The sequence below is a fragment of the Brachionichthys hirsutus genome, chromosome 9, assembly GCF_040956055.1.
Source record: "Brachionichthys hirsutus isolate HB-005 chromosome 9, CSIRO-AGI_Bhir_v1, whole genome shotgun sequence".
NCBI classification, from domain to species: Eukaryota; Metazoa; Chordata; class Actinopteri; order Lophiiformes; family Brachionichthyidae; genus Brachionichthys; species Brachionichthys hirsutus.
The window spans coordinates 2,118,428-2,128,642 of record NC_090905.1 but is presented as its reverse complement, the minus strand read 5'-3'; the positions used below and the strand labels follow the sequence as shown (position 1 = coordinate 2,128,642).

Here is a 10,215-nt window from a genome sequence, read left to right as displayed (position 1 = left end):
AATCAGCGGCGATCCATCACCATGCAGCCTATTGGGCTGGCGCGGCAACCAGGAGGTTAACAAAAAAAAAAACACGCACGTGTGTGTTTGCTAATGAAGATAAGCCATTAAAAGACACACACACACACACACACACACGCAGACCTGCATCGTCATTTGTAAAAGCCATGATCTACTCTCAGCAGCATCCTCATTGGTTGTTGCTGAGACTAATGTCAGTTTAATGTTTTTGCTTTTTATAGACTGTATAATTGATATAATAACTATTTAATTTGTATAATTGATATAATAACTATTTAATTTGTATAATTGATATAATAACTATTTAATTTGTATAATACATATTCAAACCTACATGAGACAAAAAGGAACTCTTAATATTTGGGCCTAAATGTATTTTTTTTACACTAACTATTTGAAGTCAGGCGGGATTGATTCGAATCTTCGGTATCTGAAGAACAGATCTTTACGTTCCCTGAACTTTGAGCCATAAAAATATTCCAAACATTTGAGTTGCAAACACGAGGGGAAGGTGAGGCGCATGAGAGAGGGAGGGAGAGGGGGGGCAAAGCGCGTGTGGGTGTGTGCGTGCGTGCGTGCGTAACAGAGAGAGAGAGGGAGGGCTGGTGCAGTTCACGGAGCCCGCAGTGACTGAGGAGGCGACAGCGGAGAATGGAGAGGAGCGCGTCCGCCCGGCGAGCTTTGACGGCGGCGAGCGAGGAGAGGCCAGTCGGTGGTTTCCCTCTGGATCCAGCTTGCTGAAAGAAACCTGGAGGTGGTGGGGGTGGGGGGGGGGGGGGAGGAATGGCTGATCCTCTGCGGACGACTTTACTAGCGAAACTCCGGGGAAAGACATCCAAGAAAGGAGCGACGGTCGGCGGCGGATATCGCTCCGCTGCTCCCGCGGCGCACGGGGGCCGAGAAGGTAAAGAGAAAGTTGTGCGGACGCACCGAGCCTCCGCCGCGGCTCGTCCGGTGGTGCTGCTCGCGGGGCTGGACTGCACCATAGAGAGAATGAGCACGTACGACAACTGCGTTGACAGGACGGTAGTGCAAACCGGGGGGGTCGTGATCGTGAGGGAGCGCTGCGGAGCGGAGCTGGCCGGCGGACGCCCCCGGGAGTGGAGCAGCGGGGGCAGGGTTCGGGTTAACGAGGAGCTCCTGGGGGTCTCACTTCAGAAAGCCGTGAAGAAGCAGGGAGGTGGGGGCCTCCAGGGAACCGGATTAGGTGGCGAGGTCCCGTCACCGGTGGGCGGCACGGCGGGAGCGCCGCATGTCCAGCGTAAACACTTCGTGTCGGTTCCGCGGCAGTGCCGAGTCGGGGATTCGATCGGTTTTGGAGACAACTCAAGTCACGTTTTATATCGAGCGCGGGTAGAAGTGCGTAACGGGCTCGGTAAACCGCGAGAGGAACCGGCCGGCGCCGCGGAGAGTGCTGAGACGGAGCCCGGAGACGGAGCTGTCCCCCGGCGCATGGCTGTAGTCGTGCGCGAACACAACTGGACTTTTGACAGCAGCCACGCGTTGGAGACGGACTCTGCGTTTTGCGCGTCTTTTGCGCGTCCAGCCTGCGCGCCGGAAAACACGGAGGAGCACATTTTAATCCGGAACGTTGAGGGTTACGGTCCCGAGTATTCAGGGGACGGCAGCGGCGCAACGGGCGCGCCACGGAGCCCGACATTCTTCCCGACGGAGCTGCGACTCTGCGACAGTAACCGGGCATCCCTGCGCGCCATGGAGGGGACCGTCAGATACACGTTAGACAGCGAAGATGAGGATTACTACGACAATAAAATCTTGCCTTTTTATGAAACAATTAGGGCCAGAAGTGATGCGGATCGGACAGAGGGGGCAGACAAAAGACGGCCGGGTGACAGTAGCAGCGCCCGGGAGACAGACAGGCTCCGGAACCAGCTGAGAGAGGCTTATTGCCTTCTAATCAATGCTATGAATGATATCAACATGGATGTCCAGCAGATTAGCGCTGGATTAACCAATCAGCCGGCGGCTTCCTCTTGCAGCAGCCACTCCAGGGACAGCCTGTGCTCCAGGCTGTCTAAGAACATGGACAGCGACTCCTGGTCCTCCGGGGGCGACCACAGCCCTCAGCAGGGGTCTGACACCGACTCGCTCCTGCGTTGCATCAGCGGAACCCCCGAGTCGGGATTCAAAATCGGCCGGCTGCGGAGTAAGAGTACGGCGGACCTGCCCTTGACCGGAGCACGACCCCGGCTCCTGCGATCGGCGAGCGACGGAGCAATGAGGTACCCGGGCGGACCCTCGCTCTGCTTTCAGCTCGCTGGAGTGCCCGATCCGGGAATCAGCGGTGAGAAAGTTGCCATGGAGACGGAGGATGCTGACGCCACGGGGGTGAGGGAGCTGGCTGAGCGTCGGGTGCTTTACGATGGCGTCAGCAGCGACGAGCCGTTGCAAGAGGTCGAAGGCCGCGGCGGGCGGCTCGACGAGAGCGGCGGCTCGGCCGACAGCCTCGTGGGATCGTCAGACAGCAACGCCGACTCGTCGTCGCATCGGGGTCACGGCGGCAAGCAGGAGTCGCCCGAGGGCCACAGCCAAACGGCCAGCGGCGGCAACAAGGGGCACGGCGTCACCGTGAACAAGATGCAAGCGTGGATGCACAAGGGCCGCTTGCTGTCGCACGAGATGAAGCAGCGCATCGAGGGCTCGTGTTCACCGCGGGGAGGAAGTCAGAGCCAAGACCGCCCCCGCCCCCGCCCCCAGGCTAACCCCGGGGCGTGCAAACCGGGGATCCAGACGTCCAGCCGGGGGGGAAAACCTATCAAGGTCAAGTCACCCGCAGTGAAGACCCCACTGCAGCAGCAGCAGCAGCAGCCAGGTAGGAAGGCGCCACGGAGTGGCCCGTGGAGCCTCACCCTCCTTCCTCCCATCATGGCTACTGTCATCCTCGTAGTAAACTCCGTCTGGGGGGGGGGGTCCACCCTGCACTCCCTGCTCTTCTGGATGCAAAGCGAAGGGACGGACACCTCCGACCTCTCTACTTTCCTCTAACCGGTGGCGGGGTTCTGTCCTTCACACTAATTTAGGTGCATTTTAACACCAAATTAATCCCGCATCACGTCGCAGGTCGACTCACTCCCGGTGTAGGTCAGTAATCACTAACTCCCGCCCCTCTGCTCGCCGCGGCGTTGCGTCCCGGCGCGTTGCTGCTGGGGTTTGTGTGCGAACGAATGTCTTTGTGCAATGGAGACGCAATGCTCTGTTTATCACATGGTGCTACAAGAGGAAAACATCTGTATCACGAAACCACCGACGGTTAGGAAGTGACACGTGTCATCGCTTTACTCCAAATGTTTATGCAGTTCGTATCATTTTGAGATAGTCTGGGATTACGTGGGTTTTTAAACTTCACCCGGCTGCCTGTGAGGTCCTTCCTCAGCAGAGGAAGATGAACGCCCAGGTTGCCATCGCAGTCCTAACTCCACGCGCTTGACTTTTCTTCCACAATGTGCGGAAATAGAACTGCTCTGTACGGCTGCAACACATGCAACATCTCTTTATGTTGCTGCTCATAGTTTCTGGTGTGTGTGTGTGTGTGTGCACATAAGCCTGTTTGCCAAAGTAAATAGAGGATCTGCCATGTGCACAGGCCGTTGTTGACACTGCGCTCCTAGGAATAGTGAGATCTCTGCGGCTGCCGAGCCGAAGGCCTCCCTGCTTCACCCCCAGCCGGGCTCCAGCTTTTCCCTCTCCTGCTTTCACCCTCAATTCTCATTTTTTCCCCTCATTTCCCCTCAATTTTCCCCTTTCTGTCCTCGCTGAACTTTTCCACAGCTCTGGCCTGATGAATCGGCGAGAGAAGCCGCTGTTGTTGCGTATGTGTGTGTCTGTGTGTGTGTGTTTGTGTGTATAAGGGGGTGGGATGTTGGGCTGTCATGTTGCCTTCCTCCCCAGTCGTTTGCACTGGACAGCTCCATGGTAACTTGCATTTTAAGGAGGCTCTGGATGGAATATTTGAGATGCCATTCCTGTTGTTTAACTTGTTTGCGTTGTGTCACTTAATTCATCTCCATGAATGAACAAAATGAAGGATGATTAAGTATTTATTAAGGTCAGCGCTGGGCTTTTCTTGCCCCCGCGGGCCCCGTCAGCGGCTCACAAAGAACCATTTAAGCTCTCCAAAGCGCAGGCGAATTGCTTGTCTTGGCTCGAAACTCTTCATTGAGTTTACGCCTCTGCTCTTCAGTTATTCAAATATTTACATGCTCTGATTGTCTAAAAATAGCCCCTTTCCTCCCCTGAGATTCACCTGGAAATAAAACGTTACTCCCGAGGACGTGGAGCACAGTATTATCTTAATTAAACCTCGGCTAATTTACTCTTGTTCTGGCTTGTAGTTTAGTTGTTGTGCAAAAAGATTTCACGTCAGTCATCGGCCCACGAGGGTGAGGAACATCGTGCACATCCACACCGGAGATGTGCACATGCATGTTGATATTTGCAGTTGGAGGATTTATAGTTTTGTTGGGGGGGGGGTGAGTCACCAGGAGGAAGGTAGCATCCAGGAATTGTGTTACAGCGTTAGTCACGGCTCGTGTGAGAAGGAAGGCGCTCGACTGTTGGCAGGAAGAAGTTCATATTCTCCCCATTTTTTTTATATATAATATTTTGGAAGTGGAGAAAGACTGGTTGCCTTGCAGCATCAGGCAAAAGAAGAAGATGTGCAAGTCCTCAAAATAACTTTTTTTGAAAACGATGAAGAGTAAGAAGATCAATGCGCTCTTACCAGAAGTATGTTAGAGTCACCTCTAAGCTCTCGCCTGGCGCGACTCACAACTTTGAAATAGTTGTAAGAATGTAAGAATCTTAATGAACTTGTTATGTCGCTACGCTACGCTAACCTTTTGTTGCTTCATATTTACTGCAAGAGAAGTGCTGAAATTGTTAAATAACTCATCGGTTATGAAGCACCGCATTAGGCGCACCGCTGTGGAGCGTTGCCCAACGCCGCTGATTGCAGGAACTCCTGCCGCTCCTTATACCGAAAGCCGATACAGGCCCAGGTGAGCGTGCAGGTGTAATATAATCCTCCTCGACTGCTGTCAAGTCATGTCTGAACGATGTGGCATCTGCTTTCTGTTGTGCCAGGCTTATACTGAGCGGCAGAGTTTGTCTTGTCTGGCGCGTCTGTGATCGGACAGGTTTCTGGATGATGGAGGCGCGAGAGACGGCGCAGGTCATCTGAGGCATCAGGGTTCATCAGGATGCTTTGTTAGATAGTAGCAATTGGCTTATTTTTAAAATGACTGATTATCTGTCAAAACAATTGGATTGCATGTAATGTTGCAACAGTGTATTTGCAGCTACTGTTTTACTGCCAGCGTTGTTTCACATGTATTTTTAGAACTAATTGGGTCAAGCTGGGAGTCCATGCGCTGTTTGTTCTCTCCGCTGCAGCATTTAAAAAAATACAATGAGATGGGACAGGAGATGCTCTGAAAGAGCTGCGGCGTTGAAAAGAATCTGGGTTTCAAGCCAACACACTGAGGAGGAAGTGGCATTAGCAATAGCTGGCTCAGATGCCAGGACTCAACAGGGATGCAAGTGTTGACATGTGATGCAACCCTGGAAGATCTCGGCTTTGCATCGGCGTAAAGAGAGGAAAAAAGAAAAGAAATCAACGCTGACAATCTTCATTATCATATGAATGAGCGTCAACAGGAAAGGGCTTTGCAGACATGAAGTGTTGGAGGAGGAGGAGGAATTAGCTTGGGGTGTGTGTGTGTGTGTGTGCGTGCGTGTTGTGATCTCAAGAGTCCCCGTAAAGAAAAGAGGAATTTGGGGCATGATGAGGAAAATGAAAAAGCAGTTTGGGTGTTTCGTCTTAGAGGAGAGAAAGAAAATGTCGTTCAGTGAGATTTAGATGTGAACATAATTGTTTTTTTATCAGGATCGCATGACACACAGTCACTCCAGCGCATTCCAGGAAATAAATGTTCCTTTAGAAGTGTGCATTCCTTTCAGCACCTCAGACAAACCCGTATCACACCCACAATCCTCCTCTCCCTCGGACTTTCTCTTAATATTCTCATTCAGACATGCAACCTCGTGTTAGGAGCGCCGGCCATCTGGTACCTTTGGGTCAGGAGTGCATGTGAGATTTCCATGCCCTGAACACATCGTCCTTATGAGGATGTGTTCAGGGCATCAAATTGTAACCAAGATGAAAGGAGATATCTTCTTCCAATTGCTTCCTGGAAGCCTATCTTGTGGACACAAAGGCAAATTAAGAGGAATTAAAGATGCAGCATTTAAAAAGACAAAACCTTCCCTCCGTCTTCCGCCCCTTATCTTAATTCACATTGCTTGTTGTGTCCAAACCCACCAGTTTGACTTTCTTTTGGACCGTCAGAACCTGTTATGGACGGTGGAGCTGATGCTGCGCTGGAAGCTGTTGTGATGGTTTGATGTTTGACACCAGGAAAAATCACTTATTAGGTCAAAACAGCATCCTGCCGAGGGAGTGCGACAGAGGAATGAGACGGCGGCGGCGGCCAGGCTGTAAACCTGGAGCTGTGGTCTGGAATGCTGCTCATGTCGGAACACGCCTCCTCTTCCAGCTATGAAAGACCCCTTACAGAAGATGGCACGCTGACAACTGCTCCACGCACAACCATCTCGCCGCGCTTTAGTCTGGCGTCGTCGATCTGTGCTTCGGCTGAAGAGCCTCCAGTTTTTGGATCTGTCTCGGTCGCTAAACTTTTACCCCTCTCTTGCTAAAACGGGCTTCAATAATCAAAATGTGATTCCAACCCGCTGAAGACTCAGGTCATAGAAGCACGTTTCTGTCAGGAAACCTCACTCGGCTTAAACAGAGACGTGCTTTGTATCCCGGTACCGTGGTGGCCCGTTTGAAGCGGACTGAAATGGGCGACAGAGGCTTGTGTTTTTCTAGTACAAGCAGTTTGTTTTCTGGAGATTAGCGAAGCCTTTAAAGTGGCCTCCATCGTCACCGACAGCTGTTTTGTCTACTTATCCGGGACTTATATAATCAGTTGGAACGCAGAGGGACGGCATACCTAACAGATTCAAATCCATTCCATTGTGTTTGTCATGTGTCATGGGATAAAGAAAAGAAATGAAGTTTAGGAGTTTGGATGCAGTGAGAGAGACTCCAGTGGATTTACGGGATTTTAAAGCACCATTTATCACAAAGACGACTTCTTAAAGTTACCTTATGGTGCACAGGAATATGGAGAGCTGCCCAGTGGAACTGTCTCTGAAGCTTTGGAAATAAAAAAGCACAAAAAAAGCACCTTTGTCTCAGTTGACTGAGAAGAGATTCTGCTATTTGAATCCATGCTGTAGTTCTCTTCAGCTAGAATCAGAAATCCTAAACACAGTTTTATAGCAGTCACACATGCACATACTGGATGCCCACTGTTAGATTTAAATTTTGCATGTTGAAAATATCCCCGAGTCTATAATTTGGTGGATGTCGGGCAGGCGTGCATGAAAATGCGTTTCCTTGAGGAAAGCAGAAGTTGTCATTATAGCATGTTGAGGATCTCGTCTGGGAGACGCTCAGTAGCAAAACAGTTTTTGATTTTTTTACACCAGCTTGCTGTACATGTTAGAGCAAGACCAGCGCCTTCCCATCACACAAACACACACACACACACACGAGCGCTCAGAGATTTATTGTTTCTCCCACCTTCGGCTGCATCTTCTTATCAATCCTTTCAAAATAAAAGCAATACAAATAATCTGCGGGCCATTTCTAAGAAATATGAATTTCTAATTATTATCTCTTAACAACGCCCACATGTGCACCAACAGAGCCGAAGCTTTGCAGGCACATTCCTTTGTGACAATAAGGAATCACACGTTTTATTTGTCCATTCTCATCGTCACCCACAAACCCTGCTGTATTTTCACAGCTGTGACGTCGGTGGTTTCTCGCTATTTCTTTGCTGTGGAAGCCATGTGTCCCAAATCCCTCATCTGCCTGTGATCTCTTGATTTAAAAGCCCACATTTTTCCGAAGCCTCGCTGAGGAGAAAAAGGGGGAGGTGATTCCAGGGGGGGCTGTGGTTTGATTGAAGTTGGATTGAAGTCATAAATACAAATTTACAGAAGTCTTTCCAAAGGATATAGAAGGCATCACAGTGACATGAGATGAAGTAAAGGCACGGCTTGCTTTTGATCACTTGAAAAGATCGAGCGCTGATGGGAAACACTAAAACCTCATGATATTATTCAGCGTTTTCTCGCCTGTGGTTTCTTGATGCAGATGTTTTCTTCAACTTGACAGGACACGAATGAGCTGATCAGCCGTCAGTTCAATAATCATAAATGGTGGCCATTGTAATGATTAGTTGGTCTTTTCACACCAATGAAATTATTTCTCACTCTCACGGCCTCTCTCTCTCTCTTCCCACCACTCAATCAGCTTTCATTGAGAATGTCCAAACCCCCTGTGCAAATGGACGGGAAGTGGGCCGACTCGGTGAGACTCAGGCGTGGCGATCGCCGCTCACCACCATCACGGTCTCCAAAAAGCGCAACTGGCTCCAGCAGAGCTCCCTCGGGAAGAATCAGTGCACCAAGGACGAGCTGCAAGGGGTGCTGGGATGTGAGGAGGACTGTGGCCAGGTCTGCCATCACCCCCCACCTTCTCCCAGTCCACCTCCTGACCACGTAAGACCCTCGGGGGGAGTCCCCACCCGGCCGGCCTGCCTGCACCTGCCTCAGGTTGGCCTCTCTGTTAACAAGAATTTGCACTTAAATGGAACAGCTTTACCGTGAAGCCCTTGGTTAGAAAATGAGGCAGCACTTTATATCCCTTTCCGTCTGTCCGGATTTAGGTTAGCATCGGTCAGGCGAAGGTGTCGCCTCACCCTCGAAGTGTGGACCCAGCCGAGGAGAACGACGCGGACGACGAAGGCGAGATCTGGTACAACCCAATCCCAGAGGACGAGGAAGCAGCGATGTCACGCCGGCCTTCTGTTCGCTTGCCGGTTCCACATCGAGCGGCGCCACCGAGGAGGCCAAGCAGAGGAGGGGATGTGGGTCAAGGCCACAGGAACACTGGAGCTAGTGGTGGCGCCGGGCCGGACGCGCTCGGGGAAAGCCTTTGTGGCAGCTCAGGAGATGGAAACCAGGGGAATGCTGCGCATTCCTCGGAGGCACTCCATGTGCACAGGCAGATTGTTGTGTGCAGGACCCAGGAGGACGGAGGGCTCTCCATCAGCAGGGTCGCCGGTAAGCCTCCTTATTTTGCCCTTTTCTTCCCATTCTGTTTTCTTTCATTCAATCCTTTTCTTACGTTTCCTTGACAGGATGCTCAACGGGCAATTATTGTTTGTTTTGCATCTCAGTCAGTCTCCCTCGGCACATTTTTGAGGTCGGGCTCTCCTTGAGCACTAATTATAACTCTTTTAACCTTGGTTGGAAGCTACCAACAGACGCATTTAGCTGCAAGCCTGGTTCTGTCCTATTTTAGCTTGACTCAGAAACATACGGAGCATCGTAAGTATGAAAGTCGATGTGAGCGGCTCGATTGTAGCCAAGCTGATAGTATCGCTCTAAACTATCCAATAGGAATTCAGAACTCATCCGGCATAAGGATGTCCATTTACTTGTGACGGCAGCTCATTTAGGAAGGCGTGAACATTTTGGTTGGGTTTTATTCAGCAGTCGAATAAATACCAACTTGGAAGCTTCCTCTTTAAACCCAAACTCCTCACCATTGCTTAAAATAGGATTAATTGCCTGTAGATTTAAAGCATGTTAACAAAAAATACATTAGAGCGTCCTCTCTGCTTGTTTCGATGTACTTGTTGACGACCCCGGTCCACAGTGACGGCTGGCTGCCTGTCTCTTAATAAGCTCAGCCTGCTTTTCGTTTGACTTCCGACTTCTTGCTCCCTCTGATGTGGCAACATGGTAGTTTCAACCAATTGGCACATCTTGAACTGAGCCTGTAATTACAACGCATTTCTGTGGCACGCAAGAGCCGTTTCCAGTTGTCGGAGACTCGGAGTAGCTTGGGTCCAGCGAGCAAGGTGCGACGCTTCGACGTCGGCTTTCAGAGCCACAGTTTTACTCCAAAAATGCATCTCTGAAAACAATGAGAAGACGCCGTTTGTCTGAGCGGTGTCAAAAGTCTTGTCGAGGTGTTATCTCTGGGACGCGTGTTTGATCCTACCGTGGAACTCCTGGCTGCCTCTGACATCA

General features: G+C 50.8%; 1 protein-coding gene across 1 annotated transcript in view; it reads left to right on the top strand.

Annotated features, from left to right (window-relative positions):
- The first annotated feature begins 804 nt into the window (after positions 1-804).
- syde2 (synapse defective 1, Rho GTPase, homolog 2 (C. elegans)) overlaps positions 805-10,215 on the top strand; it is a 29,157-nt gene continuing 19,746 nt past the window's right edge. The window contains exons 1-3 of the mRNA XM_068743457.1: positions 805-925; positions 8,429-8,730; positions 8,844-9,240. Coding sequence (XP_068599558.1) covers positions 805-925; positions 8,429-8,730; positions 8,844-9,240 — 820 coding nt within the window. The remainder of the gene's footprint in view (positions 926-8,428; positions 8,731-8,843; positions 9,241-10,215) is intronic.